This window comes from Tachyglossus aculeatus (genome assembly GCF_015852505.1).
Source record: "Tachyglossus aculeatus isolate mTacAcu1 chromosome 12 unlocalized genomic scaffold, mTacAcu1.pri SUPER_6_unloc_3, whole genome shotgun sequence".
NCBI lineage: Eukaryota > Metazoa > Chordata > Mammalia > Monotremata > Tachyglossidae > Tachyglossus > Tachyglossus aculeatus.
The window spans coordinates 2,746,564-2,773,678 of NW_024044830.1; the positions used below are offsets into that span (position 1 = coordinate 2,746,564).

Here is a 27,115-nt window from a genome sequence, read left to right on the forward strand (position 1 = left end):
TGAGCAACCGGGACTTGAAAGCTGCTCTGTTGACAGTCTTAAAAAGGAGATTCCCCCAGACTCCTGTAGAGGTCGAAATATCTGTTTCCTTGTGCTGATATTCAATCCATAAGTCAATCAATCATGTTTACTACAGTATCAATCGTATTTACTACTATAGAATAAAGGATTAGATTACCGTGGTAGCAGTTTGGATGGAGAGGAAAGGGCAAATTTTTGCGATGTTGTGAAGGAGGAACTGACAGGATTTAGTGATGGATTGAATTTGTAGGTTGAATGAGAGAGAGAAGTCTAGAATAATGCCAAGGTTATGGGCTTGTGAGACAGAAAGAATGGTAGGTCATCTACGGTGATGGGAAAAGAAAGTGGAGGATGGGGTTTGGAGGGGAAGATAAAGAAAATATTTGGTAGCAATACTGCCTGCCCACAAGGAGGGGATTGATCATGCCACTGGGAGCCATGGCACTTGAGTTCATTCATTCATTCATTCAATCGGATTTATTGAGCGCTTACTGTGTGCAGAGCACTGTACTAAGCGCTTGGGAAGTTCAAGTCGGCAACATATAGAGACGGTCCCTACCCAACAACGGGCTTACAGTATCTAATGCCAATCTTGCCACTGACCAGCTATATGACCTGAGGTGACCAACTTAACCTCTCTGGGCCTCTCTGTAACATGAGGATTTGATACATGCTTTCTCTTATATTCCTAGCCTCTTACAGTCAGAGACTTAGTCGGAGCTAATCATTTTGTTTCTACTCAGCACTTATTGCAGCCTTTTCATTCATCCTTTCAATTCATTCAATAGTATTTATTTAGCACTTAGTGTGTGCAGAGCTCTGTACTAAGCGCTTCGGAAGTACAAATCTGCAACATACAGAGACAACTCTTACCCAACAACGGGCTTGCAGTTTAGTACGGGGAGAAAGACCAAAAAAGAAACTTAAAAAACAAGTAGATAGGTGTAGGTACCAATAATATAAATAGAAATATAGCTATATACAGATTATTAATAGAATAAATAGAGTAATAAATATGTACAAATATACACAAGTACTGTGGGGAGGGGAAGGGGAAAGGGAAGGGATGATGGGGAGGGGGAGAGAGAAGGACAGAGGAACGGTGGGGGGAAGGGGAGGGAAGGAGGATGAGGAGAGGAAAAAGTGGGGCTCAGTCTGGGAAGGCCTCCTGGAGGAGGTGAGCTCTCAGTAGAGCTTTGAAGGAAGGAAGAGAGCTAGTTTGGCGGATGTGTGCAGGGAGGGCATTGCAGGCCAGAGGTAGGACGTGGGCCAGGTGTCAACGTCGGGACAAGCGAGAACGTGGCACAGTCAGGATGCTGTTGCAGAGGAGCGGGTTTTGCGGGCTGGGCTATAGAAGGAGAGGAGGGAGGTGAAGTAGGAAGGGGCGAGGTGATGGAGAGCTTTGAAGCCGAGAGTGAGTAGATTTTGCTTGATTCAAAGGCTGATAGGCAACCACTGGAGATTTCTGAGGAAGGGAGTGACATGCCCAGAGCGTTTCTATACAAAGATAATCCGGGCAGCAGAGTGAAGTATAGACTGATGCAGGGAGAGAAAGGAGGGTGGGAGATCAGAAAGGAGGCTGATGCAGTAGTCCAGTCGGGTTAGGATGAGAGATTGAACCGTCGAGGTAGTGGTTTGGATGGAGAGGAAAGGACAGATCTTTGCGATGTTGTGGAGGTGAGACCGGCTGGTTTTGGTAAAGGATTGGATGTGTGGAGTGAATGATAGAGCAGACTCAAAGACAACACCAAGGTTACTGGCTTTTTGATACGGGAAGGATGGTAGTGCCGTCTACCGTGAAGGGAAAGTCAGGGAGAGGACAGGATCTGGGAGCGAAGATAAGGAGCTCTGTCTGGGATATGCTGAGTTTTAGATAGTGGGCTGACATCCAGACGGATATGTTCTGAAGGCAGGAGGAAATACGAGCCTGGAGGGAGGGAGAGAGAACAGGGTGGAGAAGTAGATTCGGGTGTCATCAGAGTAGAGATGATAGTTGCTCTGGTATCGACCCCAGAGCAATGTCCTCTAAGGCAGGTTTGTCTATCACACACTGATCTTATCAGACATGCTTCCGGACTCTGAGAAAGCCTCCTTTCACAGCCAGAATAGACAACTGTTCAAGCGCTTAGTGCAGCACTCTGCACACAGTAAGCGCTCAATAAATGCAACTGAATGAATATGCACCCTTCTGTAGGGTGTCTTACTGAGGTTAGCGATGGCAATACCAACACAAGGAGACAGTATTTCTCCAGGGAAAAGTGTGGGAAAATCTACTCTTTAGGACTCTCCCTTCAGTGGTCCTCATGACCGGTTCATCAGGCTGTAGATGAGGGGGTTCAGAGCAGGAGGTAACATTGCATAGAACACAGACATCAGCAGGTCCAGCGTCGAGGAGGAGTCTGAGTGTGGGTTCAGATGTTTGGTGATGGTTGTCGAATTGACAACGATAGCATTGGAGAGAAGAGGCAAGCAGGGGGAGATGTCCTCGCCCTCGGCGGCCGGCATCCTCAGCATGGCCCGGAAGATGCGCACATACGAGACGATGATGAGAATGAAGCAGAGATGATAGTTGAAGCCATGGGAGTGAATGAGTTCACCAAGGGAGTGAGTATAGATGGAGAACAGAAGGGGACCAAGAACTGACCCTTGAGGAACCCCTATAGTAAGGGATGGGAGGAGGAAGAGAAGCCCTCGAAGGAGACTGAGAATGAACGGCCAGAAAGATGAGAGGAGAACCAGGAGAAGACAGAGTCTGTGAATCCAAGGTTAGATAGCGTGTTGAGGAGAAGGGGATGGTCCATAGTGTCAAAGTCAGCTGAGAGGTCGAGGAGGATTAGGTTAGAGTAGTATCCATTGGCTTTGGTAAGAAGGAGGTCATTGGTGACCTTTTAGAAGGCAGTTTCGCTGGATTGTAGGGGACGGAAGCCATATTGGAGGGGTTCTAGGAGAGAGTTGGAGTTGAGGAATTCTAGGCAGCGAATGTAGATGACTCGTTCTAGGAATTTGGAAAGGAAAGGTAGGAAGGAGATAGGGAGATAACTAGAAGGGGCAGTGGAATTAGGAAAGGGTTCTTTTAGGATGGGAGAGACGTGCGCACGTTTGCCGGGAGAGGGGAAGGAACAAGCGGAGAGTGAGCGGTTGAAGGTGGAAGTTACGGAGGGGAGGAGGGAAGGGGTAGTGAGCGTTTTCATATGCTGAGAAGAAATAGGTTCAGAAGCATAGGGTGATGGGGTGGAACTTGAGAGGAGGGAGTAGAACTCATCTGAAGATACTACAGGGAAGGATGGGTAAGTAGCAGAGAGGGTTGAGAGTGGGATGGATGGAGAAGGGGCAGAGGTAACTTTGGGGAACTCAGACTTGATGGTGTTAATTTTACTAATGAAGTAAGTGTAAACTTTTGCATGTAAACTGTTAATAAAGACTATAATGATAATGCTGATAATTATGGTCATGCTAATTAATTATGTTTATGATAAGGAGCCCATGAATTTGCAGTTCCTCGGTTAGATCCAACTACCCCTTGCAGAGTCTTACGATAGCATATTTAGAGGGATCTTGTAATTGCTTTTTTAGGGTATCTTCCAGGAGGGTTAATGATAATAATAATTGCCATTATTATTATTATTGTGGTATCTGTTAAGCATTTTCTTTTTGCCAGGAACTTTACTAAGCACTGGGGTGGATACAAGCAAATCGGGTTGGCCACAATCCCCTGTCCCAGGTGGGGCTCAGAGTCTCGATTCCCATTTTACAGATGAGGTAACTGAGGGCCAGAGAAGTGAAGGGACTTGCCCAAGATCACAGAGCAGACTAGTGGCAGAGCCGGGATTAGAATCTTTATGCATGGACCCCAGTGATTCCCTGAATTGCTTAGATTTTTCCTAAAACATTGGGACTAGGAGGGATAGCCTGTGGAATCCCTATCTAACGTCCAAGAGATTTCAGTTGCCCAACTGTGCCATGTCTGGGTGAATTTATCCAGTGCGCTGACCAAATTTTCAATTAGGTGCTCTTCGAGACTGCTAGTTTGCTATGGGCAGGGAACGTGCTAGATGACTGTGTTGTATTGTACTCTCCCAAGATGTTAATAGAGTGCTCTGCACATAGTAAATGCTCAATAACTACTTTAGACTGAGGATGTTGATGATGATGATGAAATTAATTTAGGAGTCAGTCAATCATATATATTGAGTGCTTACGGTGTGCAGAGCTCTATACTAAGCGCTTGGAAGAGTATAGCATAACAGTGTAACAGATATATTCTCTGCTCACATTGAGCCTACAGTCTGGAGTGGGAGACAGGTATTAATATGAATAAAGTGTTGAATAAGTGATGTGGGGCTGGGAGGGGATGAACAAAGAGAGCAAGTGAGGGCGAAGCAGAAGAGAGTGGAAGAGAAGAAAAGAAGGACTTAGGGAAGGCCTCTTAGAGGAGCTGTCCTTCAGTAAAGCTTTGAAGAGGTGGAGACTAAGGTACACTCTTATGATAGGTATGACCGTTGGAAGAAGGTGACTAAAAGATCCTCGGGCAGAGTCCAACTGCTCAGATCCGTCTCCTCTCATCCAATTATCTATCCATTCATCCATTCATTCATCCATCCACTAGTCTATCACTGCAATTGATAGAGCGCATCTTGGAGACTTCCTGACCTGCCCCACCTAGAATACCAAGGGGAGATGGAGATCAGGTCCCCTAAGCCCCATGCTGCCCCAGTGATAGTGACTTTGGTGGACGGGGGTGGAGGGACAAAGAGGGACAAGGAGGCAGATGGCACCCTCGGGACCTACGTAAGGATTCAGACTAGGACCGTGTCCCCCGACCGGGAAGGGAACTTGCAGGAGGGGGGCATTGCCCAGTGCAATGGCCCCAACCATCACAAGCCCCTCCATCCTGATTGCCTTGTATCCACCTCAGTGCTTAGTAGTGCCTGGCACATCGTAAGAACTTAACAAATACCACTATTATAATCATTATTAATATTGTTATTGTTATTGTTATTATTATTATCCACTGTCCAACCAAGAATACCAGGCAACTGCCTGCCAGGTTTTGGCACTGTGGCACAGCCTTGGCCGTTTGGATGAGTTTACGGTCTACCCAGGTGCTCTGACAGTGTTCTGCACACAGTAAATGCTCAATAAAACAAATAAATGGATGAATGACTCTTAGGCCCATGCTGTTTCCACTAGATTACATTACTTCAAAATCACAGCACTGATTACTAGTTCGCTCTCAGAAGGGAAAAGTAGCAAGTCTGATAGATAAACTTTATTCAGAAGAAGACATCGTTACTAAGGAATGCAACACAAGGAGGGAATTTTTCCACAACACGAGACTGAGATTTTGTAGAGCTTCTGTGGTCTGGGAAGGAAAAAATATTTTTGTTAATTACGAAGGTTAAATGACTTACCCAATAGTAGCTGCGTGGACAAGTGGATAGAGCTCAGGCCAGGGAGTGAGAAGGACTTGGGTGATAATTCCGAGACTGCAGCTTGTCTACTGTGGGACCTTGGACAAGTCATTTCACTTCTCTGGGGTTTCAGTTCCCTATTTTGTAAAATGGGGATGAAGCCTGAGCCCCTTGTGGGATATAAACTGGATCCAACCTGTTAGCTAGTATCGACCCCAGAGCAATGCCCTCTAAGGCAGGATTGTCCATCACGCACTGATCTTATCAGACATGCCTCCGGACTCTGAGAAAGCCTCCTTTCACAGCCTGAAAAGACAACTGTTCATATGCATCCTTCCGTAGGGTGTATTACTGAGGTTAGCGATGGCAATACCAACACAAGGAGACAGTTTTTTCCAGGGAAAAGCGTGGGAAAATCTACTCTTTAGGACTCTCCCGATGGCGGCCTTCATGCCCGGTTCATCAGACTCTATATGAGGGAGTTCAGAGCAGGAGGTAACATGCATAGAACACGGACACGAGCGGGTCCAGCGTCGAGGAGGAGTCTGAGGGTGGGTTCAAATGTTTGGTGACGGCTGTCAAATTGACAACGGTAACATTGGAGAGAAGAGGCAAGCAGGTGGAGAAGGCTTTGTCCTCGCCCTCGGCGGCAGGCATCCTCAGAATGGCCTGGAAGATGCGCACATACGAGACGACGATGAGAATGAAGCAGACGATGGCTAACTCTACCCCGGCGCTGATGCTCACGTCGACGGTGACATGGCCCTCAGAGCAGGTGATCTTCAGCAGGGAGGGGACGTCACAGAAACAGCTGCTGGACGATGTTGGATATACAGAAGGACAAAGAGAAGGTCGGAGCTGAAAACAAGAATCCAGTCAGGACTCCACCGAGCCACAGGATGGCGGACATCTTCCCACAGGCCACTCTGTTAATGACGACGTCTTAGGGCATAGGGAGGCACATGGCGGCGTAGCAGTCGTAAGGCCTTGCCTTGAGAACAAAATCCCCTGAAATGACAAACAATACCAACAGCAAGAGCTGAGACACACAAAGTCCAGGAGGGAGATGGAGCTGTTATTAGTCAAGGAGTTGGTGACGGATTTGGGGACAGTGACGGAGATGAGGCAGAGGTCGAGGACAGACAGGTGCTTGAGGAAGACGCAAATGGCGGTGTGGAGGCGCCGGTCGAGGGTGGTGGCGGCGACGATGAAGAGATTCCATGTCAGGGCCGCCAGGTAGAACAGGAGGACTGGACCACCTGCAGCTCCGGGACCTCGGAGAAACCCAGCAGGAGGAATTCCCTCACCATGGAGACGTTGGGCATTTTTGGGAGGCAGCGTTGACTTTCTGCAATGGATAAGGGAAGAGCCAAAGTTAGAGTGTTAGAGTCATTTGATCGGATGAATGAAGGAATTGACAGGACACTTAACGGTGATTCTCTATGGAGAGGAGACAGTTATTGAATTCAAAATGATCTCCGAGATCACCGTGGGGACATTGAATAATTCTGGGAAATGTCGACTCCCTGCACAAGGAGAGGGAAGACTTCAATTTAGAGACATTGATGTTGTAGGAGAAGGGATAGGACTAAGTCAATCAATTCCATTTATTGAGGACCTATAGAAAACACCTGATCTCTAACCCCAGGGAAATTCCATTCTATTGGAAGCACCCAGCTTCGAACTGTATAGAAGCAGTGTGCTATTGGGAAGAAACCAGGCCTGGGAGTCAGAGGGCCTGGGTTCTAATCCCAACGCCACCACTTGTCAGGTGTATAGCCAGGGGAAAGTGACTTAATTTCTCTAAGCCACAGTTTTCTTAATTGTAAAATGAGGATTTGATTCCCGTTTTCCTTCCTAGTTGGTCTGTGAATCCCCTGTGAGACAAGGACTGTGTTCTACCAGATTATCCTTAATCTCCCCCAGCAGTTAATACTTTGCTTGGAACATCATAAGCAGTTAAGAAATATCAAGAGTATTATTTTTGGTTGAGGAGACTGAAACTGAAATGAATAGGGGATAGGAGAGGTCAGAGAACATAAGGATATGAACATGACAGTTGTGAAATTTTTTCGGTGGTTTTAGATTCAAACAAGAAGTGCCTTTATACATAAATTCATCCATTTAGTGCAGAGACAATGAGCCTGGTAGACATAAGAACCTAGATTCTAATCCTGTCTTCTCCCCTTGTCCCCTGTATAAACTTGTCCCCTTACTGTAGGTGTTCCTCAAGGGTCAGTTCTTGGTCACCTTCTGTTCTCTATCTACACTCACTCCCTTGGTGAACACATTCGCTCCCACGGCTTCAACTATCATCTCTACGTTGATGACACCCAAATCTACAGCTCTGCCCCTGCCCACTCTCCCTCCAGGCTCATATTTCCTCCTGCCTTCAAAACATCTCCATCTGGATGTCTGCCTGCCACCTAAAACTCAACATGTCCAAGACTGAACTCCTTATTTTACCTCCCAAACCCTGCTCTCTCCCTGACTTTCCCATCACTGTTGACGGCATTACCATCCTTCCCGTCTCACAAGCCCACAACCTTGGTGTCATCCTCGACTCCGCTCTTTCGTTCACCCCTCACATCCAATCCGTCACCAAAACCTGCCGGTCTCACCTCTGCAATATCGCCAAGATCTGCCTTTCCTCTCCATTCAAACCGCTACCCTGCTCGTTCAATCGCTCATCCTATCCCGACTGGATTATTGCATCAGCCTCCTCTCTGATCTCCCATCCTCCTGTTACTCCCCACTTCAATCTATACTTCACGCCGCTGCCCGGATCGTCTTTGTGCAGAAATACTCTGGGCATGTTGCTCATGTTACATGAGAAGCAGCGTGGCTCAGTGGAAAGAGCCCGGGCTTTGGAGTCAGAGGTAATGGGTTCAAATACCAGCTCTGCCACTTGTCAGCTGTGTGACTTTGGGCAAGTCACTTAACTTCTCTGTGCCTCAGTTCCTTCATCTGTAAAATGGGGCTTAAGACTGTGAGCCCCCCATGGGACAACCTGATCACCTTGTATCTCCCCAGCGCTTCGAACAGTGCTTTGCACATAGTAAGTGCTTAACAAATGCCATTATTATTATTATTATTATTATTATTATTATTATTATTATTACTCCCCTCCTCCAAAATCTCCAGTGGCTACCAACCTATGCATCAGGCAAAAACTCCTCACCCTCGGCTTCAAGACTCTCCATCACCTCGCCCCCTCCTACCTCACCTCCCTTCTCTGCTTGTACAGCTCAGCCCGCACCCTGCTCCTCTGCCTCTAATCTCCTCACTGTGACTCTTTCTCGCCTGTCCTGCCGTCGACCCCCAGCCCACGTCCTCCCCCTGGCCTGGAATGCCCTACCTCCACAAATGCGCCAAGCTAGCTCTCTTCCTCCCTTCAAAGCACTACTGACAGCTAACCTCCTCCAGAAGGCCTTCCCATACTGAACCCCCTCCTTCCTCTCTCTCTCCCCCTCCCCATCCCCTCCGCCTTACCTCCTTCCCCTCCCCACAGCACCTTTATATATGTATATACGTTTGTACGCATTACTCAATTTATTTTACTTGTACATATTTATTCTATTTATTTTATTTTGTTAATATGTTTTGTTTTGTTGTCTGTCTCCCGCTTCTAGACTGTGAGCCCAATGTTGGGTAGGGACCGTCTCTATATTTTGCCAACTTGTACTTACCAAGTGCTTAGTACAGTGTTCTGCACACAGTAAGCGCTCTATCATATTTATTGAATAACCTAGGGTCAGTCACTCCCTTTCTCTGTGGCTCAGTTACCTCACCTGTAAATTGGGGATTATGTCTCAAAGCACAATGAGGGGCATGGACTGTGTCCAACGTGATTAGCCTGGATCCACAAAAGTGTTTAGTACAGTACCTGGCATATAATAAGCACATATGAATACCATAAAACAAACAACAAAAAACTCACATATAAATCAAACTGATTCCATTTATTCACATTTCTTCATTCACACCTGTACACTCACAAACACAAGCATACCTTATCATTCATCTAATCCTTTCCTAATGCATCGCTCAGCCTACGTCTTCTCCCTCTGTCAAGCTCCTCTCATGAGACGTTGTGTTTCTTCACAAGCACAAAAACTCACAATCAGCTTGAAGGCTCTCCGCCCTATGACTGCACTTCACCTCCTTTGCATCGTTCATTCATTCAATCGCATTTATTGAGCGCTTACTGTGTGAGGAGCACTGTACTAAACGCTTGACTCAACTCGTCTCCTCAGCTCTCTAAATAACTTTCTAGTTGTTACTCACAAACGCACAAACACAAGCATACCTCATCATTCATCTCATCCTTTCCTAATGCATCGCTCAGCCTACATATTCTCCTCTCTTCAACCTCCTCTCAAGACAAGTTGTGTCTTTTCACAAACAACAAAAACTCACATTTGGCTTGAAGGCTCTCCACCCTACAGCTGCACTTCACCCTCTTTCCATCGTTCAATTCGTCTTCTCAGTTCTCAAAGCAACTTTCTAGTTGTTACTCACGATCGACTCTCCCATTTCCATCCTAGTCTGGAACTCCCTCCCTTAGCGACTCAAAATCAGAGAGAGCACATGTCTTCTCGAATTCTGAGCACTGCTAAAATCCCCCGCTGCAACTAGCGTCCCCGATTCTGTTCCCAGCCCTCTAAACCCACTTCACCTAACTCAAGCGAGAATTCATCTTCATCTTCATTTAGTGCAAACATTATGGGCCCAGGACTTCCTGACTTTGTGCACCTTGAGGGCAGCATACACATCTACCAGCTTTGTTCTATTGTACTCTCCTAAGTATAGCTTAGTGGGAGTCAGAGGATTTTGGTTCAAATCCTGGCTCTATCCCTTTGTTGCTGTGGGATCTTGGGCTCGTCGCTTCACTTCTCTGGGCCTCAGTTTCCTCATCTGTAAAATGGCAAGCGATAATTGCATATTCATCTTTACATTCTTTTTTCCTTCTAGAAGGGGCAGGGAATGTATCTTTTATGGCGTTATAAATTGGATAGAGCACGGGCCTGAGATTCAGGAGTCAGAAGGACCTGGGTTGTAATTTCGGCTCCACCTCATGTCTGCTGTGTGACCATGGATAATTCCTCTAACTTCTCTGAGCCTCAGTTACCTCATCTGTAAAACGGGGGATACGACTGTGGGCCCCATGTGGACCAAATACTGTAGCCAACCTGCTTAACTTGTATCTACCCCAATGCTTAGGACAGTGCTTGGAACATAGTAAGAGCTTAACAATCAATCAATCGTATTTATTGAGCGCTTACTATGTGCAGAGCACTGTACTAAGCGCTTGGGAAGTACAAATTAACAAGTACTACTATACTTAGTATCACTCTCCAAGTGCCTAGTACTACTTCTGAGGGCCTCTCTGAGAACCCTTGTGGCTGGGTGTGGATGTCGAGGGGGAGAGGGGGAGAGCAGTATCCATCCATACTCGCCCAGAGCCTGAGCAGGACCTGTGGGTGACACTGGCCCGAAGGACCCAGAGGAGCCTGGTGATATTGGGTGAGGACAGTTAGAGCCTCACAGTTCTCTGTCCTGCACTGTACAGAAGAAGAAACTGAGTCCCCGAGAGGGTAAATGACTTCCTCACAGCCACCCGGTAGACCAGTGGAGGACCCAGGTCTCCTGGTAGCCAGTACCACCCCCTTTCCAATAGACCACGCTACTCCCTAGCGGGTCAGGACAGTGGCTACCCTGGGGCCGTCCCGTCCATAGATCTTGCTTCCTTGTGTGTGTGTATGTGTGTGTGTGGTGCTTCAGAGAGGTGGAGGTGGAGGTCATGGGGCCGGTCTTCTGCGTTCCTCCAGTGAATTCTCCCCTTTGCCAGGGCGCTGCCCGATAGGCTGGCTCACAGAACATCCCATGCCGCTGGGGTGTCCCTGCAGTTTCGGGCACTGGGCCTCAACGGCCTCCTACCCTTTCCTCTCCACTCCCTTTACCGCCAGGCAGAGCTCCTGCCGGTCCTGGCGCTGGTGAATGGGGGCAGCGAGAAGGGGAAATACGAGGAGCCACGGGAGAACGGGCATGTCCAGGAGGAGGAGGGGGACAGGGAGCCGGGCGACGAGCAGGAGGTCATCGACATCTAGGGCACAGGCTTCACCGTCAAGATCTTCGCGCCAGGGACGGAGCCTTTTTCTCTATAGGTGCAGAGAAAATGAGAGGAGGAGGGTGGCTGGCTTGTGGCGGAGAGGAGTGCCAAAATGGAGTCAGGGGCGGCAGCCGCAGGCATAAAGGACATCTTTGGGCTGAACCCCAGCCATTGCACCACGGCTTAGTGGGGTCCTTCGGCTGACTCAACCCAGCCTGCCCGGGTCTGTGGAGTGACGTACAGTGGGGAGGACCGGGCTTGGACCCCGAGGGTGACTGCGGCCCGGGGGCAAGGTCTAGCTAGACTCCCTGACCCAGGCCAACCCAGGCCCTCCCGTCATAGACAAGGGAAGCTGCTCCTGTTCCTCCTCCTTCCGACCCCGAGGAGGAGAGACCTTGGGGTCAGAGGCTACATGGCCGGATGGGAGCGGGAAGAGGGGGCACCCAGGCCCTGATTGTTGGTCCTGTTGGCTGCAGGTCTCTCCGAAGAAGATGGAGCAGGAGATCCACCAGATGCTTATGGCCCACGAAGACACCTGCCATCGCACCTGCTTCTTCCTGCAGCTGGATGGAAACATCCTAGGCAACCTCGCTGAACTCAAGATCATCTAGGGTTTGCAGGAGGGGGCCTGGTTCCGAGTGGTGGAAGACGAGTACACCCCATCATCTCACCCTGTCTGGGGCCGGATCAGAGGGTGGTTGGCCTGGCTCCCCGCCGCGAGGCTGGGAGTAGGACATGGGACCCCGTTCATCCTGGTGCCTCGCGGGTCTGCATCTCTGTCTGGTGGGGGGAGACTCTGGGATTGCTTCCTCTTTGCTGTGTCCCCAGCCTCCCCCTGCTCCGACCATCAGCCCCTTTCCGGCCCATCCCATCCCCCAGAGCCTTCACGGTCCTCGAGGCCCTGATCCACGTGCACCACATCCTGGGCCTGTTGAAGAGCCTGGATAGGTCCAAAGCCTTCAGTAGCTGGACTGTAACTCGCTGTCGTTCATGAGCGTCTTCACCGATGGCGACCTTGACGGTAGAGGCCGGGGGCGGGGCGGCGGCGGGGTCCTCTGGGAGTGGGAGAGGGAGGGCTTCCTCTGCCTGCTTTGGCCCCAGGTAGGTGGGTGCAGGGAGATGATCGCGGCCTCCACCGCCAAAGATAGAGGCAAGCAGAAGAAGAAGACCGGGGAGTTGGAACAGATCGACTGTACGACCCCCGAGCACATCCTGCCCGGGAGAAAGAACCGGCCGCTGTGCACCGTGCAGCCGCAGAACCATGACTGGAAGGTGGGGCGGCCGCGGGAACCGGGTTTGGCGCAGGCGGGACAACGGCACCGACCCCCGGTGGGCGGGGATTTAAGGGATGGACAACAGCTTCGGCCAGCCACTCCTGATGCCCATGTCCCCCGCCTCTCCATCCCCTGCAGTGCCTCAAGGTGCTCACCATGAGCGGCTAAAATCCACCCCCCGGAAACCGCAAGATGCACAGGGACCTGGTCTTCCTGTTCGTGGTCACGGCCGAGGACCGCCTTGTCAGCATCATCGCCTCCACCAGTGGCTTGTAACTAAACCAGTGAGTGGGGGGGGGGCTCCTCGGACGGACTCTGGGCTCATGGCATGGGGGCAGGAGAGGTGGGAGGGGGGATGAACGTGGCCATGTCCCCCTGCAGGTCCATGGCGTAGAGCTTCAACCCCAAGCCTGCCAGCCCCCGCTTCCTCAACCACTCCTTGGTGGAGCTCCTCAAGCAGATCAGCCCGGCCTTCAAAAAAACTTTGCTGCCTTGCCAAAGAAAAGGTACAGCGGGGGTCCTCCCCCATCCCACACCTGGGTGCGGGGCGCCAAGGGCCACGGCCTTGCAGCAGCGCTGCTTGAAGGGTTTGGCGTCCAAGTGGTCCGGCCCGGCCCAGGGCCCAGGCCCTCGGGAGGGGGAAGGATTTAGCATCGGAACTCCGTCCGTTTTCTCCGCACAGGGTGGGGAGGCGGTGGGAGCTGGGTTCCCCGACCAGCTGGAGAAACTAAGCCCCAAGAGCTGGTCTGGTCTGGGAAAAGCTGGGAGTCCCCGGGATCGGTGAAGGGCCAGGGTGGTGAGGAGCGTCCTCGTGCCCTACGGCTGATGGCTGTTCCCCTCCTCGCCCCCCCAACTCTTACTGCAGGGTACAGCGTCACCCCTTCGAGAAGATTGCCATCCCATTACAGACGTACAGCTGGACGGCGCCCCAAGCCTAGTACGCCATGGACTTCGTGCGGGCTGAGGACACCTACACGGTGTCCGGCTGGGCTACGAGGAGCACATCCCTGGACAGGTGCTTGTCTTCCCACCCTCCGCGCCCCCTGCCCCGTGCGGTCAGCACCCAGGCAGTCCCAAGGCCCGTCCACCCTCCCTGACCTGTCACTGCGGCTCCAGGTAGGAGGGGGCAGGGCCAAGGCCCAGCCCTGTCTGAGGGCGTGGCTGTTCGGGTGGAGCAGTACCTGCGCTCCCCAACTTTCTGGCGAGGAGCCCTGGCCGAATCGTGGCATCTCTTCTCTGAAAACCCAGAGAGGCCAAGGTGGGGTGTACGTCGCACCCTGCAGAGTGACGGCCCCCTGACCCTCGCCCTCCCACCTCCCCTCCCCCACTCATCAGATGCGGTATTGGAAGGAGGAGCTGCAGACAACGCGAGAGCTGCCCTCGCAGAACCTGCCTGAGTGGCTGCTGAGGCAACGAGCAATTTTCAAGGTACCGGTGTGGCTAGGGGCTGATTCTGTGTAGGTGGGGGGTTGGGGGTGGCACCTGAGCCCACAAACTGACCAGCGGCACCCGCACCGGGGACTCCCTCCATGAGCCTAGACCCTGCCCCCTCCAGGTACACAGGGACCTCACGGCGTCAGCCACTCGGGGAGCCATGGTAGGATCGACGGGTATGTGATGGCCATCAACCCCGGCGGGGAGAACAAGATGCAGATGTTCATCTAGAACAACATCGTCTTCAGCCTGGACTTCGATGGGCGCAACCACTACAAGGACTTTGGGGGCGACACGGTCACCTACGCCGCCCCTAGCCACGACCTGAATGGCATGCGAACCTACAACGCCGTGGACGTGGAGGGCCTGTACACGCTGGGCACCGTGGGGGTGGGCTACCTCGGCTAGTTAGTGCACACAATAAGCGCTCAATAAATATGATTCAAGATAAATTTATTGATAGTAAGTTATACCTTGTCAACCTAGCCCAGTAGACAGGAAAATTATTGAGGACAGGGATTACAACCTTTATCTCTGTTTGTCTTCTCCCAACATTTGGGAAGACCTTTTACAGGGAGGAATTGCTGAGAGTGCCAGTTGCAGTCCAAAGCTGGTCACACTCTTTCAGCCCTGCCTGTCATTTAGCCGCTGCAAGGGATTCTGGCACCCACTGAAGGCCGAATTAATTGTCCACAGTGTTGAAACTGGGCTTGAGCGCCGTAGCCCGGCGGGTGAATGGCTTGGTAGCAAGGTTTGAAGAAGAAGGAGGAGAGGCGTGTGATGGTTGGGGGTTACTGAAATGGAAAGCACTTCCCCTCCTGCTAGTACCCCTGTCCTGCTGGAGGCCGCGGCCCTGGTCCGAACCCGAACGTAGGCTCCAGATGGGCTCCATCTCTTCCATCATCATTCTCGAGCCCCACACCTCTCCAGCCCATTCACCCTCAGTCACGTTCACCGGGGCAGCATGGGAAAGTTCGCTGACCTCTGCAGGGCTTGGCTGAAACCCTCTATCCCCTCAGACTCCTAGGTTCGGTCTGCCAGGAAGGAATAGAGAGGAGCCCTCAATCCGTCTTTGCTCCCCCTAAGACTCTGAGAAGCTCTCCTGACGGGGCCACCCCTGTAAATAAACCAGGTACTGCTACGAGGGGGATCCCTGGAGGATTACTCTGGGCCCTGCTGAGGGACCTCAGGGCCTTGACAAGCCAAGCACCCTCTGGTCACGTGGTTTCTGAGGCTCCTGGGAGAAAAGGGCATGCCCTTGCAGCATCAGGGATGGTGCAGTCCTCGGGGTACCGTGGAAACAGAGGCAGCTGCATCCCAGCGTCCCAACGCTTCCTGTTTTCAACGACAGACTTTAGCCACTGTGGATCGTTTCACCTTTGTCTAATTCGCTACCTGAAACACTCAATCTGTCAGTCAAGCAGCCAACTGTAACTTTTTCTTCTGGCCTTTGTGAAACCCCTACTATATATCAGGCACTGTACTAAGTGTTGGAGTAGTTACAAGCTAATCATATTGGACAGAGTCCATGTCCCCCATGGGGCTCACATCTCAATCCACATTTTACAGATGAGGGAACTGAGGCACGGAGAAGTTAAGCAATACCGCTCAAAGTCACACAGCAGACATGTGGTGGAACCGTGATCATAACACATACCCTTTTGAATCCCTGGTCCCTGCTCTACCCATTCGGAAACGCTGCTTCTTCTGAATTGTCCTGATTGCAAATCCGCTGACTATATATACTGACTGTACTATACTGACTACTGACTACGGACTATACTGAATATATATAAACCGTACTCTTGAATCAAGTGTTCATCCACTTTCTCATCTTTCCATTCTCTCCTTCCTCCTCTACAAAATTTATTCTTTGTCTAGCTCCCCCATTAGATCATAATCTCCTAGGGGGTAGGAACAATGCAATTTTATCTCTTTTCTACTCTCCTGAGTGCATATTATTCATTCATTCAATCGTATTTATTGAGCACTTACTGTGTGCAGAGCACTGTACTAAGAGCTTGGGAAGTACAAATCGGCAACATATAGAGACGGTCCATACCCAACAGTGTGCTCACAGTCTAGAACAAAACAAAACCTGTAGACAGGTGTCAAAGTCGTCAGAGCAAGTTGAATTAAAGCTATATGCACACCATTAACAAAATAAATAGAATAGTAAATATGTACAAGTAAAATAAATAGAGTAGTAAATCTTTACAAATATATACAAGTGCTGTAGGGAGGGGAAGGATGTAGGGCGGGGGTATGGGGAGGAGGAGAGGAGGAGAAGGAGGAGAGGCTTTAAACCCAGGATGTGGTCAATAAATACCGTCTGCAATGATAACAGTAGTAATTATGGTCTTTGTTAAGTGCTTACTATGTGTCAAGCACTTTTCTAAGTGCTGGAGTAGATACAAGGTAATCAGGCTGGACACAGTCCCTGTTCCACATGGGGCTCACAGTCTCAATCCCCATTTTACGTATGAGGAAACCTAAGCAGACAGAAGTGAAGTGACCTGCCCCAGGTCATATGGCAGACAAGTAGCAGAACGGGGATTAGAACCTGCGGCCTCTGACTCCCAAGCCTGTGTTCAGGATGGATGGATGGATGGATGGATGGATAACGAATGGTTGGAAGGAAGGAAAGACTGATGGAAGTGAGAGGACAGATTTGACGAGACAGATGAACCTGCAGTCATCCTCTCTTCCCTTCTCCCATACAACCTCCAATTTGACAACTTTCATTCCCACCCCCAGAGTTATGCTAAAGAGTGTATCATTATATTTTCATGGACATTACCAATAATAATATCATTATTGTATTTATTAAGAAGTTGTGTGCCTAAATTTTTCCACCTGCTGGAGTAGAAACAAAAGAATCATTTCAGGCACAATTCTTATCACACAGGGGCTCAGAGTGTAAGAGTAAGACAGATCCTAGGGATGTTAATTCACTGCCACTAGGTCACAAAACAAGCCAGTAGCAGAGCTGACATCAGACTTCAAGTATCAATCAATCAATTAATCAATCAATCACATTATTGAGCACTTACTCTGGGCCCAGCACTTTACTAAGCACTTGGAAAATTTGAATATAATTGAGTTGATAAACACATTCCCTGCCCACAGTGAGCTTACAGTATAGAGGGATTCCCAATACTTTAGGCCATAATAAAAGTTTTTAAAAAATATGGTATTATTTGTTAAGTACTTGCTATGTGCCAAGCACATGTTCTAAACACTGTGGTAGATGCAAGGTAATCGGGTTCTGCCATGTGGGGTTCACAGTAGTAATCCCCATTTTACAGATGAGGTAACTGAGTCACAGAGAAGTTAAGTGGCTCGCCCAACGTCATACAGAAGACACGTGGCAGAGCAGGGATTAGAAACCGCCCCCAAAGTGGATTTATTGTACTAAGCACATGGGAGAGTTCAGTTCACGAGTGTTGTTAAACACATTCCCTGCCCACAATGAGCTTATAGCCTACAGGGACTCCCCTTCTTTTAGGCCGTTATGTCTCCCCAAAACTGGATTGTCCATCCTACTTCAGTTTTAGCAACCTCCCTCCCAGACTTTGACAATTCATCAACGTCCAGCGTTTTCTGTGAACCCAGTAGGACAGTTAAGTTTCTGGCTAGGTCCAAGGGCAGTTCCTTGGTTAAGTGGTGGTATGATATTATTTGCACTAGGAAGGACATTTTTTGTCCCAGAACGGAGGCCGGGTGAGTGACTCATTTAGGATCCTGCTCATGGAAGCCTTCATGCCTCGGTTCCTCAGACTGTAGATAGGTGGGTTCAGAGGAGGGGGTACAACTGCATAGAACACAGACACCAGCAGGACCACGATCAAGGAGGACTCTGAGGGCAGCTTGATGTAGACAAATGCACCTGCAGAGAGGAAAACAGTGACGACGACAAGGTGGGGCAAGTAGGTGGAGAAGGCTTTGACCCGGCTCTCGGGGGCCAGCAGCTCCAGCATGGCCCGTAAAATGTGCACATACGAGACGATGATGAGAATGAAACGGATGACGCCTAACGCTACCTCGGCGGTGACGCTCACGTCGACAGCGAAGTGATTCTCGGGGCAGTTGATCTTCAGCAGCGAGGGGACGTCACAGAAAAACTGCTGGACGATGTTTGACCCACGAAAAGACAGGTAGAAGGTAGGAGCTGAAAACAAGACAACAATCAGGCCCCCACTGAGCCACGAGGCGGCAGCCATGTTCCCACAGGCCACTCTGTTCATGACGCCCTCGTATCCCAAGTGGAGGAAGATGGTGGCGTAGCGGTCATAGGACATAGCTGTGAGGACCAACAGCTCTGAACAGGCAAACCAGATCACGGAGAAGAAAAGGGGGGCACAACCCAGAAGGGAGATGGATCTACGGTCAGTCAGGGGGTTGTGGATGGATTTGGGGACCGTGCCGGAGATCTAGCAGGGTCGAGGAAGGACAGGTTCCTGAGGAAGTGGGTGTGTGCAGTCGTTGGTCGAAGGCACTGACGGCGACCGTTAGGAGATTCTCTGTCAGGGACCCCAGGTAGACGAGGAGGAACCGCGCAACATGGACCAGCTGCATCTCCCGGACCTCCGAGAATCCCAGCAGGAGGAATTCCCTCACCGTGGAGATATTAGTCATTGGTAGATGATGATGACTCCCTGTACAGGATACAGATCTTGATGAGGTGAAGAAATCAACAGGAGCTTTGCTGGTGAATCTATGGGAGGTGCAATTTATGGTATACTGGACGAGAACAATCCATTATAAAATGACCTAGAAACTTGGTAAAATTCTTGCACGTAACTAGAACGGAATTCCCAAGGAGGAATGACGCCGTAATTCTCCAGGTGGGGACAAAAAGATGACAAAGATACAAGAAGGGAAAGTTGTCACAGTAATACTAGCTGTGATAGCAGCAAAAGCCCTAGTAGAAGCCTTCTCTCTGATCTTCCATCCTCGTGTCTCTCCCCACTTCAATCCATACTTAATGCTGCTGCCCGGATTGTCTTTGTCCAGAAACGCTCTGAGCATGTTATTCCCCTCCTCAAAAATCTCCGGTGGCTACCAATCAATCTGCGCATCAGGCAGAAACTCCTCACCCTCGGCTTCAAGGCTCTCCATCACCTCGCCTCCTCCTACCTCACCTCCCTTCTCTCCTTCTACAGCCCACCCCGCACCCTCCGCTCCTCTGCCGCTAATCCCCTCAATGTACCTCGTTTTCTCCTGTCCCGCCATCGATCCCCGGCCCACGTGATCCCCCGGGCCTGGAATGCCCTCCCTCTGCCCATCCGCCAAGCTAGCTTTCTTCCTCCCTTCAAGGTCCTACTGAGAGCTCACCTCCTCCAGGAGGCCTTCCCAGACTGAGCCCCTTCCTTCCTCCCCCCTTGTCCCCCTCTCCATCCCCCATCTCACCTCCTTCCCTTCCCCACAGCACCAGTATATATGTATATATGTTTGTACATATTTATTACTCTGTTTATTTATTCATTTATTTACTGTACCTGTACATATCTATTCTATATACAGCTGACCATTGGCGGAGCCTGGATCTGAACCAATAACCTCTGACTCCAAAGCCCGGGCTCTTTCCACTAAGCTACGCAGCTTCTCTTGAGCCATGCTGCTTGGATTCTAATCCCAGCTCGGCCAATTATCTGCTATGTGACCTTGGGCAAGCCATTTAACTTCTTTGTGCCTCAGTTACCTCATCTGAAAAATGGTGATTAAGAATAATAATAATCATAATCATCGTAATAATAATAGTGGTATTTGTTAAGTGCTTACTATGTGCCAAGCACTGTTCTAGCTGCTTGGATAGATACAACGTAATCAGGTTGTCCCACGTGGGGTTCACAGTCTTAATCCCCATTTTCCAAATGAGGTAACAGGCACACAGAAGTTAAATGGCTTGCCCAAGGTCACACAGCAGCCAAGTCGCAGAGGCAGGATTAGACCCCACGTCGTTTGACTCCCAAGCCCCGCTCTTTAAACTCAGTCACGGAAAACCCGTCAAATTCCCCAAGGAGCGGGGGCCCAAAGACCAGGCTAGTATTTTTCGTTTCTCTGGAGTCATTCTTTCATTTAGACAGTATTTGAACGGATTCCTTTCCTTACATTCCCTTTCGTGCCCAAGCCTCATTACCCTATTTCCTCCCCTGTGTCCTGGGGTCTTACCTCGAGCTGGAAGCTCTGATCCACCCTCCCCAAAAACTCTCGGCCAGCTAGTCAGTGGCTCAGAGACCCACTGGGTCAGCAGCAGAGGTGGTTGGGGCCCGAGTGACCCAACGAGTCAAGATGATCTCCATTAAAAAACCTTGAAGTCCTCAAGTGGTGTAATGAACAGGAGATATATCTGCATGAAGCAAACCTCTCCTTTCTTCCCTCAAATATTTTCTTTTCAGGCCCTGAAGAGCGTATGGAGAGAAATCAAAGCAGATATTTTTTTTGCATGACACAAACTTCTCCCTTTCACCACCAATATACTATATTCATTCTCATTTCAGAGGCATTGTGGGCCTGAAGTGAACTATTACACAGGACGTGTTTCTGCAGGAAGTCAATTTCTCTTTTGAAAGTTCGTGCATTTTCCTTTAAGGTCTTGAAGACCATAAGTGGAATACCATGAGGTGAGTTTTTGTATCAAGAAATTTCTCCTTTTTGAAAGCCATTTATTCCCTTCTCCGGGCCTTAAGCAGAGAAACAAAAGTAGGAGATTATTTGAATGAAGGAAACTTGTCCTTTATCGACACACATATTTTCTTTCCAGGTCTTGAAGACATACATTATGAGATCTCAAAGTAGGAGATGGTTCGCATAAAGCAAATTTCTCCATTTTCAACTCATTCTTTTTTTTACGCCTTGCAGCCCTTCAGAGATGTAAGAGCGGGAGATTGTATGCATGAAGCATATTTCTCCATTTTCACATCAAATACTCTCTTTTCTGGCCTTGAAGACCTTAGGTAACGAAATAAGGGCTGAAGGTTGTTTTATATGAAACACATTTTTTCCTTTCCCACTTTAAATATTCTCTTTTGCGGCCCTGAAGACCTTAGACAGAGAAGTAAAAGCTGGAGCCAATTTTTACATGAAGCGAATTTTTCCTTTTGCATGTCTATTCTTCTCTTTTCTGGCCTTCAAGACCTTAGGGTAGAGAAATGAAAGCTGGAGGTGGTTTGCGTGAAACCCATTTTCTGTTTTCCCTCCAGTATTCTCTTTTCAGGTCTTGAAGGCCTTAGGAAAGGAAAATTCTGGATATTCTCCTTTTTACACCTCCAAATAATCTCTACTCATGCTCAAAGAAACGGCCTTGAAGGCCTGAGGTGGGGGAATGCACAATAAGTATATCTGGGCTTGAAGGTCTGCTTTGAAGACCTTGTATAGAGAAATCAAAGCTGGGGATTGTTTGCATGAAGCAAATTATGCAAATTATTCCTTTTCCACCACAGATATTCTCATTAATGGCCTTGAAGACCTTATATTGTCAAGGAAGCAGGACATTTTTTTCATGAAGTAAAATTCTCCTTTTTATTGCTATACACGATCTCTTCAGGCCTTGAAGACCTTAGAGAAATAAAAACTAGAGTTGGACTGCATGAAGCAAATTTAGCCCTTTTCACCTCAAATGTTCCCTTTGCCTCCAAAGACTTGAAGACCTAAGACCTTACAGAAATAACACCTGGAGATTGTTTACATGAAGTAAACTATGCATTTTTCACCTCGTATATTCTCTTGGAAAGGCCTTGAAGACTTAAGGTGGGCAAATGAGCAGGCAGTTTTTTCATGAAGCAAAATTCTCCTTCTTCAACTTCATATATATTTTTTAATTCCTTGAAGATCTGATTTAGAAAGATAAATGCAGGAAATTGTTTTGCCTAAAGCAAATTTCCCCCTTTTCACTTGAAATCTTCTCCTCTGAGCCCCTGAAGGCCTTAGAGACATACAAACTGGAGATTCTCTGCATGACACTTTCTCCTTTTTCCAGTAAAAGCTGGAGAAGGTTTGCATGAAACAAATTTCTGCTTTTGCACATCAAATATTCTCCGTTCATTCTCAAGTACAAGGCTTTGAAGACGAGTAGTGCATAGGAAGTGTATCTCTGCCCTTGAAAGTCTGGCTTGTATAGAGAAATAATAGCCAGAGATTGCATGCATGAAGAAAATTCATCGTTCGTCACCATATAAATTCTCCTGGAAGGCCCAGAAGCTCTTAAATTGACAAATAAGCAGGATATGTTTTTTCATGAAGAAAAATTATCCTTTTATAATGCCATATACTATCTCTTCCGGCCTTGAAGATATTAGAGAAATAAAAGCTAGAGGTTTTTGCATGAAGCAAATTTCTCCTTTCCCACCTCAAATGCTCTCTGTGGAGGCCTTGAAATCTTTATTAATAAAACTAGAATTGGATTACATGAACCAAATTTCTCCATTTTCACCTCTAGTATTCCCTTTTCTGGCCTTGAAGATCTTGGATTGAGAAATAAAAGCTGGAGGTTGTTTTCATGAAGCAACGTTTCTCCTTTTCCTCCTCAAATATTCTCCTTTAAAGCCTTGAAGACTCTAGACAGAGAAGTAAAAGATGGAGATGGTTTGCATGAAGCAAGGTTCTCCTTTTTTCACCTCAAATACTCTCAATTACAACGTCTTGAAGGCCTGAGGTGGAGTACTGCACAAGAGGTATATCTGCCCTTGAAGCTCTGCCTTGAAGACTTTATATAGAGAAATAACAGTTGGAGATTGTTTGCATGAAGCAAATTCATCCTTTTTCACCTGATATACTATCTCTTCTGGCCTCGAAGACCTCATAGAAATAAAAGCTAGAGTTTGTTTGCGTGAAGCAAATTTCTCCTTTCCCACCATAAATATTATCTCTGGAGGCCTTGAAGGCTTTTAGAGAAATCGAAACTAGAGTTGGCTTGCATGAACCAAATTTCTCCTTTTTCACCTCAAATATTCTCTTTGAAGGCCTTGAAGACCAAAACCTTACAGAAATAGCACCCGGAGATTGTTTTCATGAAGTAAACTAATACTTTTTCACCTTGTATATTCTTTTGGAAAGGCTCTGAAGATCTAAGCTGGACAAATGAGCAGAACAGCTTTTCCTAGAAGCAGAATTCTCCTTCTTGAACCCCAGTTATCATTGTTTCATGCCTTGAAGATATAATTTAGAAAAATGAGTGCAGGAAATTGTTTGCATATAGCGAATTTCTCCTTTTTGCTTGAAATAGTAACTTTTGAGGCCTTGAAGACCTTAGTTATGGAAATAATATCTGGAGATTGTTTGCATGAAACACATTTAACTGTTTTTACCACATAAATTATCGTTGATGGCCTTGAAGCCCTTAGATTGACAACTGAGCAGGACATTTTTTGCATGAAGCAAAATTCTCTTTTTTTAATGCCATATACTATCTCTTCGGGCCTTGAAGACGTTAGAGAATTAAACGCAGACTTTGCATGAAACAAAATCTTCCTTTCCCACCTAAAATATTCTCTTTCGAGGCCTTGAAAACTTAAGACTTTACAGCAATAACAGCTGGAGATTGCAGGACAAAAACTGATCATTTTTCATCTCATATATTATCTTTCAACTACCCTGAAGACCTAAGGAGGACGAATTAGCGGGACAGTATTATCACGCAGTAAAATTCTCCTTTTACCCTGTGTATTTTTTTTTCAGGCTTTCAAAATCAGATAAAGAAAAATCAGCCCAGGAAATTGTTTGCATAAAGCAAAGTTCTCCTTTTGCACTATACATATTATCTCTGGAAAGCTTGAAAACGTTGCAGAAATAGGAATTGGGAGAGTGCATAAAACCCTCTCCTTTTTCACATTAAATATCCTCTTTCAGGGCCTTGAAGACCCTTGGTAGAGAATTCAAAGCTGCAGACTCTTTGCATGTAGCGAATGTCTCCTTTTCCATTTCAAATATTCTCCTTTCTGGCCTTGAAGACCCTCTATAGAGAAATCAAAGCTGGTGCTTGATTGCAAGAAGGAAATGTTGTCCTTTTTCATCTAAAATACTTGCTTTTGAGGCCCCAAAGACTTTAGACACAGAAGTAAAAGCTGGGGTCGGTTTGCATGAAGCGAAGTTCTCCTTATGCACCTGAAATACTCTTTCATTCGGCCTAGAAGGCCTTGGGTAGAGAGATAAAAGCTGGACGTATTTGCAGGAAACAAATATCCCCCTTTTCACCTCATATAAGTTCTTTTTTAAGGCCTTGAAGATCTTAGGTAGAGAAGTAAAATCTTAAGAGGGTTTGCATGAAGCAAATTTCCCCTTCTACACCTAAAATATTCTCTTCTCGGGCCTTGAAGACTTTGGGTAGAGAAATCAAAGCTGGAGGTCTTTGCAGGAAGTGAATTTCTCCATTTTCACCTCATATATTCTCTTTTTGTAAGGCCTTGAAGGTCTTAAGTAGAGAAATAACAGCTGGAGAGGATATGCATGAAGCAAATTACCCCTTCTACACCTCAGATATACTCTTCTAGGGCCTTGAAGACCATGGGTAGAGAATTCAAAGCTAGAGGTCTTTGCAGGAAGCAAATATCTCCTTTTTCACCTCAAATAGTTTCTTTTTAAGGCGCTGAATACCTTAAGAAGAGAAATAAAAGCTTGGGATGATTTGAATGAAGCCAATTTACCCTTCCTCACCTCAAATATTATCTTTTCTGGCCTTGAAGACCTTCGGTAGGGAGGTAAGAGCTGGAGATGGTTTGCATGAAGTAGATTTCTCCTTATGCTCCTTATATATTCTCTCTGCTAGCCTTGAAGGCCTTCGGTAGAGAAATCTAAGCTGCAAGTCTTTTCATGAAGCGCATTTCTCCTTTTCCATTTTAAATATCCTCTTTTCAGGTCTTGAAGACTTAATTAGACAAATGAAAGCAGGAGATCCTTTTTTATAAAGCCAATGTCTCCGGTGCCACCTCAACTATTCTCTTTGGAGGTCTTGAAGACTTCAGATGGAGAAATGATAGCTGGAGATGGTTTGCATGAAGCCAATTTATCCTTTTGAACAGCAAATATTCTCTATTTGTTCTCATTGAAAAAGCCTGGAAGGTCTGAACTGTAGTAATGAACAGGAGATGTATCTGCCATATGAAGCACATTCATCCATTTTCACCTAAATCATTCTCTCGTTAGGCCTTGAAAGCTTAAAGGAATTAAAGCTCGACATTGCTTGCATGAAGAAAATGGATCATTTTTCTCCTTTCACAGGCCCTTCGAAGGCCTTGAAGACCTAAGGTGGACAAATAAGCAGGACAGGTTTTTCATGAAGTAAAATTCTCCTTTTTTTAAAACGCCATACCGCAATTTTGCAGGTCTTCAAGAACTCAGTGAGAAAACTGAAAGCAGGAAATGATTTGTGTAAAGCAAATTTCTCCTTTCTTGCTGGAAAGATTCTATTTTCAGGCCTTAAAGAACTTAGAAAAGCATAAACTGGAGATTGTGTGCATGACACAAACCTTCTCCTTTTTCACCTCATATACCCTCTTTCGGAGGCCTTGAAATCCCCAGGCAGAGAAAGAAAAGCCAAGATTATTTACATGCAGAACGTTTCTTCCTTTTCACCTCAAATATTCTGTTATTCATTCTCAATTAAAAGACCAGAGGCTATATGAGCAGAGAAACAGATTTCTTCTTTGGTACCTCATGTACTTTCCTTTGAGGCCTTGAAGACCTTGGGTGAAAAAATAAGGAGGAGAATTTTTGCTTGAAGGAAAATTCTCCTTTTGTAACCCCAAATATTGTCTTTTCAGGCCTTGTAAACGTTAGGTAGAGAAACCGCAGCAGGAGATTTTCCTCTTAAAGCATAATTCCTCTTTTCCATCTCAAATGTTCTTATTTGTGGCCCTGAAGACTTCCTAAGCTAGGGAAAACAAAATGCAGATTCTTTGCTTGAAGAAAATTTTCCTTTTGCACCACCAATAAGACTGTGAACCCTAGTTGGGACAACCTGATTATGTTGCATCTATCTGAGTGCTTAGAACAATGCTTTAGTGCTTAACAAATGCGATTATTATTATTATTGCTATCACTATTATCAGTTTGGGAAGGGCTGAGGGGTTCTGAGAATGAGGTGATGGGAAGGAATCACTGATACTGACTGGGTGGACACGACAAGAAAATCCTTGGTTTCAGAAGGAACACTTTGTAGCCTAGGGTTCTTCCTCTTCTATCTCAGCTCTGAGACACTGTACCAAACGGGAGATGAGGAGGTCATTGCTTTCTCTCCTCTGAATGGCCCTGTCCCCTTTCAAAATATCTCAATGATGGAAAATGGAGAAATAGGCTGTCAGACCACATTTCCTCCTCCCCCTTTCCAGTCCATCAGAGCATAGCATTCCCCCTCTTCAAAGCCCATCTGTCTTCCCATCACTGCCAGGATGCCTCACACGATTCACCTTTCTTCTCCCTAAGTCATCTTCTCCCAACTTCCAATCAGCAGGGGCTTGACAGGGGCTTGAGATAGGCAAGGGTTCCTGTCGAGAGGAAGAATATGACGTCAGCAAGGTGAGGTGGGCAGGTGGAGAAGGTTTTGGGCCCCGCCCTCGTCGGCTGGCATCCTCAGCACGGCCTGGAAAATGCGCACGAAGGAGATGATGAGGAAGACGAAGTAGACGACACCTGAAGCTACCTCACCGGTGGTGCTCACATCGATGGCGACGTGGTCCTCGGAGCAGGAGATCTTCAGCAGGAAGGGGACATCACAGAAAAACTGCTGGACGATGTTGGATCCACAGAAGCATAGGGAAAAAGACAAAGCTGCAAATGAGACCCCATAGAGCACCCCGCTGAGCCAGGAGGCGGCCACCATCTTTCCACAGGCCGCGTTGTTCATGATGATCTCATAGCGCAGGGGG

The 27,115-nt window shown here is 47.6% G+C and overlaps 1 protein-coding gene and 1 pseudogene across 1 annotated transcript; one reads left to right on the forward strand and one right to left on the reverse strand.

Moving 5' to 3' along the window:
* The first annotated feature begins 6,129 nt into the window (after positions 1-6,129).
* On the forward strand, positions 6,130-14,660 carry LOC119921564 (annotated as a pseudogene).
* A 3,278-nt stretch (positions 14,661-17,938) lies between these two features.
* Positions 17,939-18,830, reverse strand: LOC119921565 (olfactory receptor 14A16-like). The gene is made up of 4 exons (XM_038741696.1): positions 18,674-18,830; positions 18,484-18,573; positions 18,208-18,423; positions 17,939-18,141 (listed from the first exon to the last, which is right to left on the reverse strand). Exons 1-4 carry the CDS (start codon positions 18,828-18,830, stop codon positions 17,939-17,941), a joined length of 666 nt encoding a protein of 221 aa, XP_038597624.1.
* Between the last annotated feature and the right edge of the window lie 8,285 nt (positions 18,831-27,115).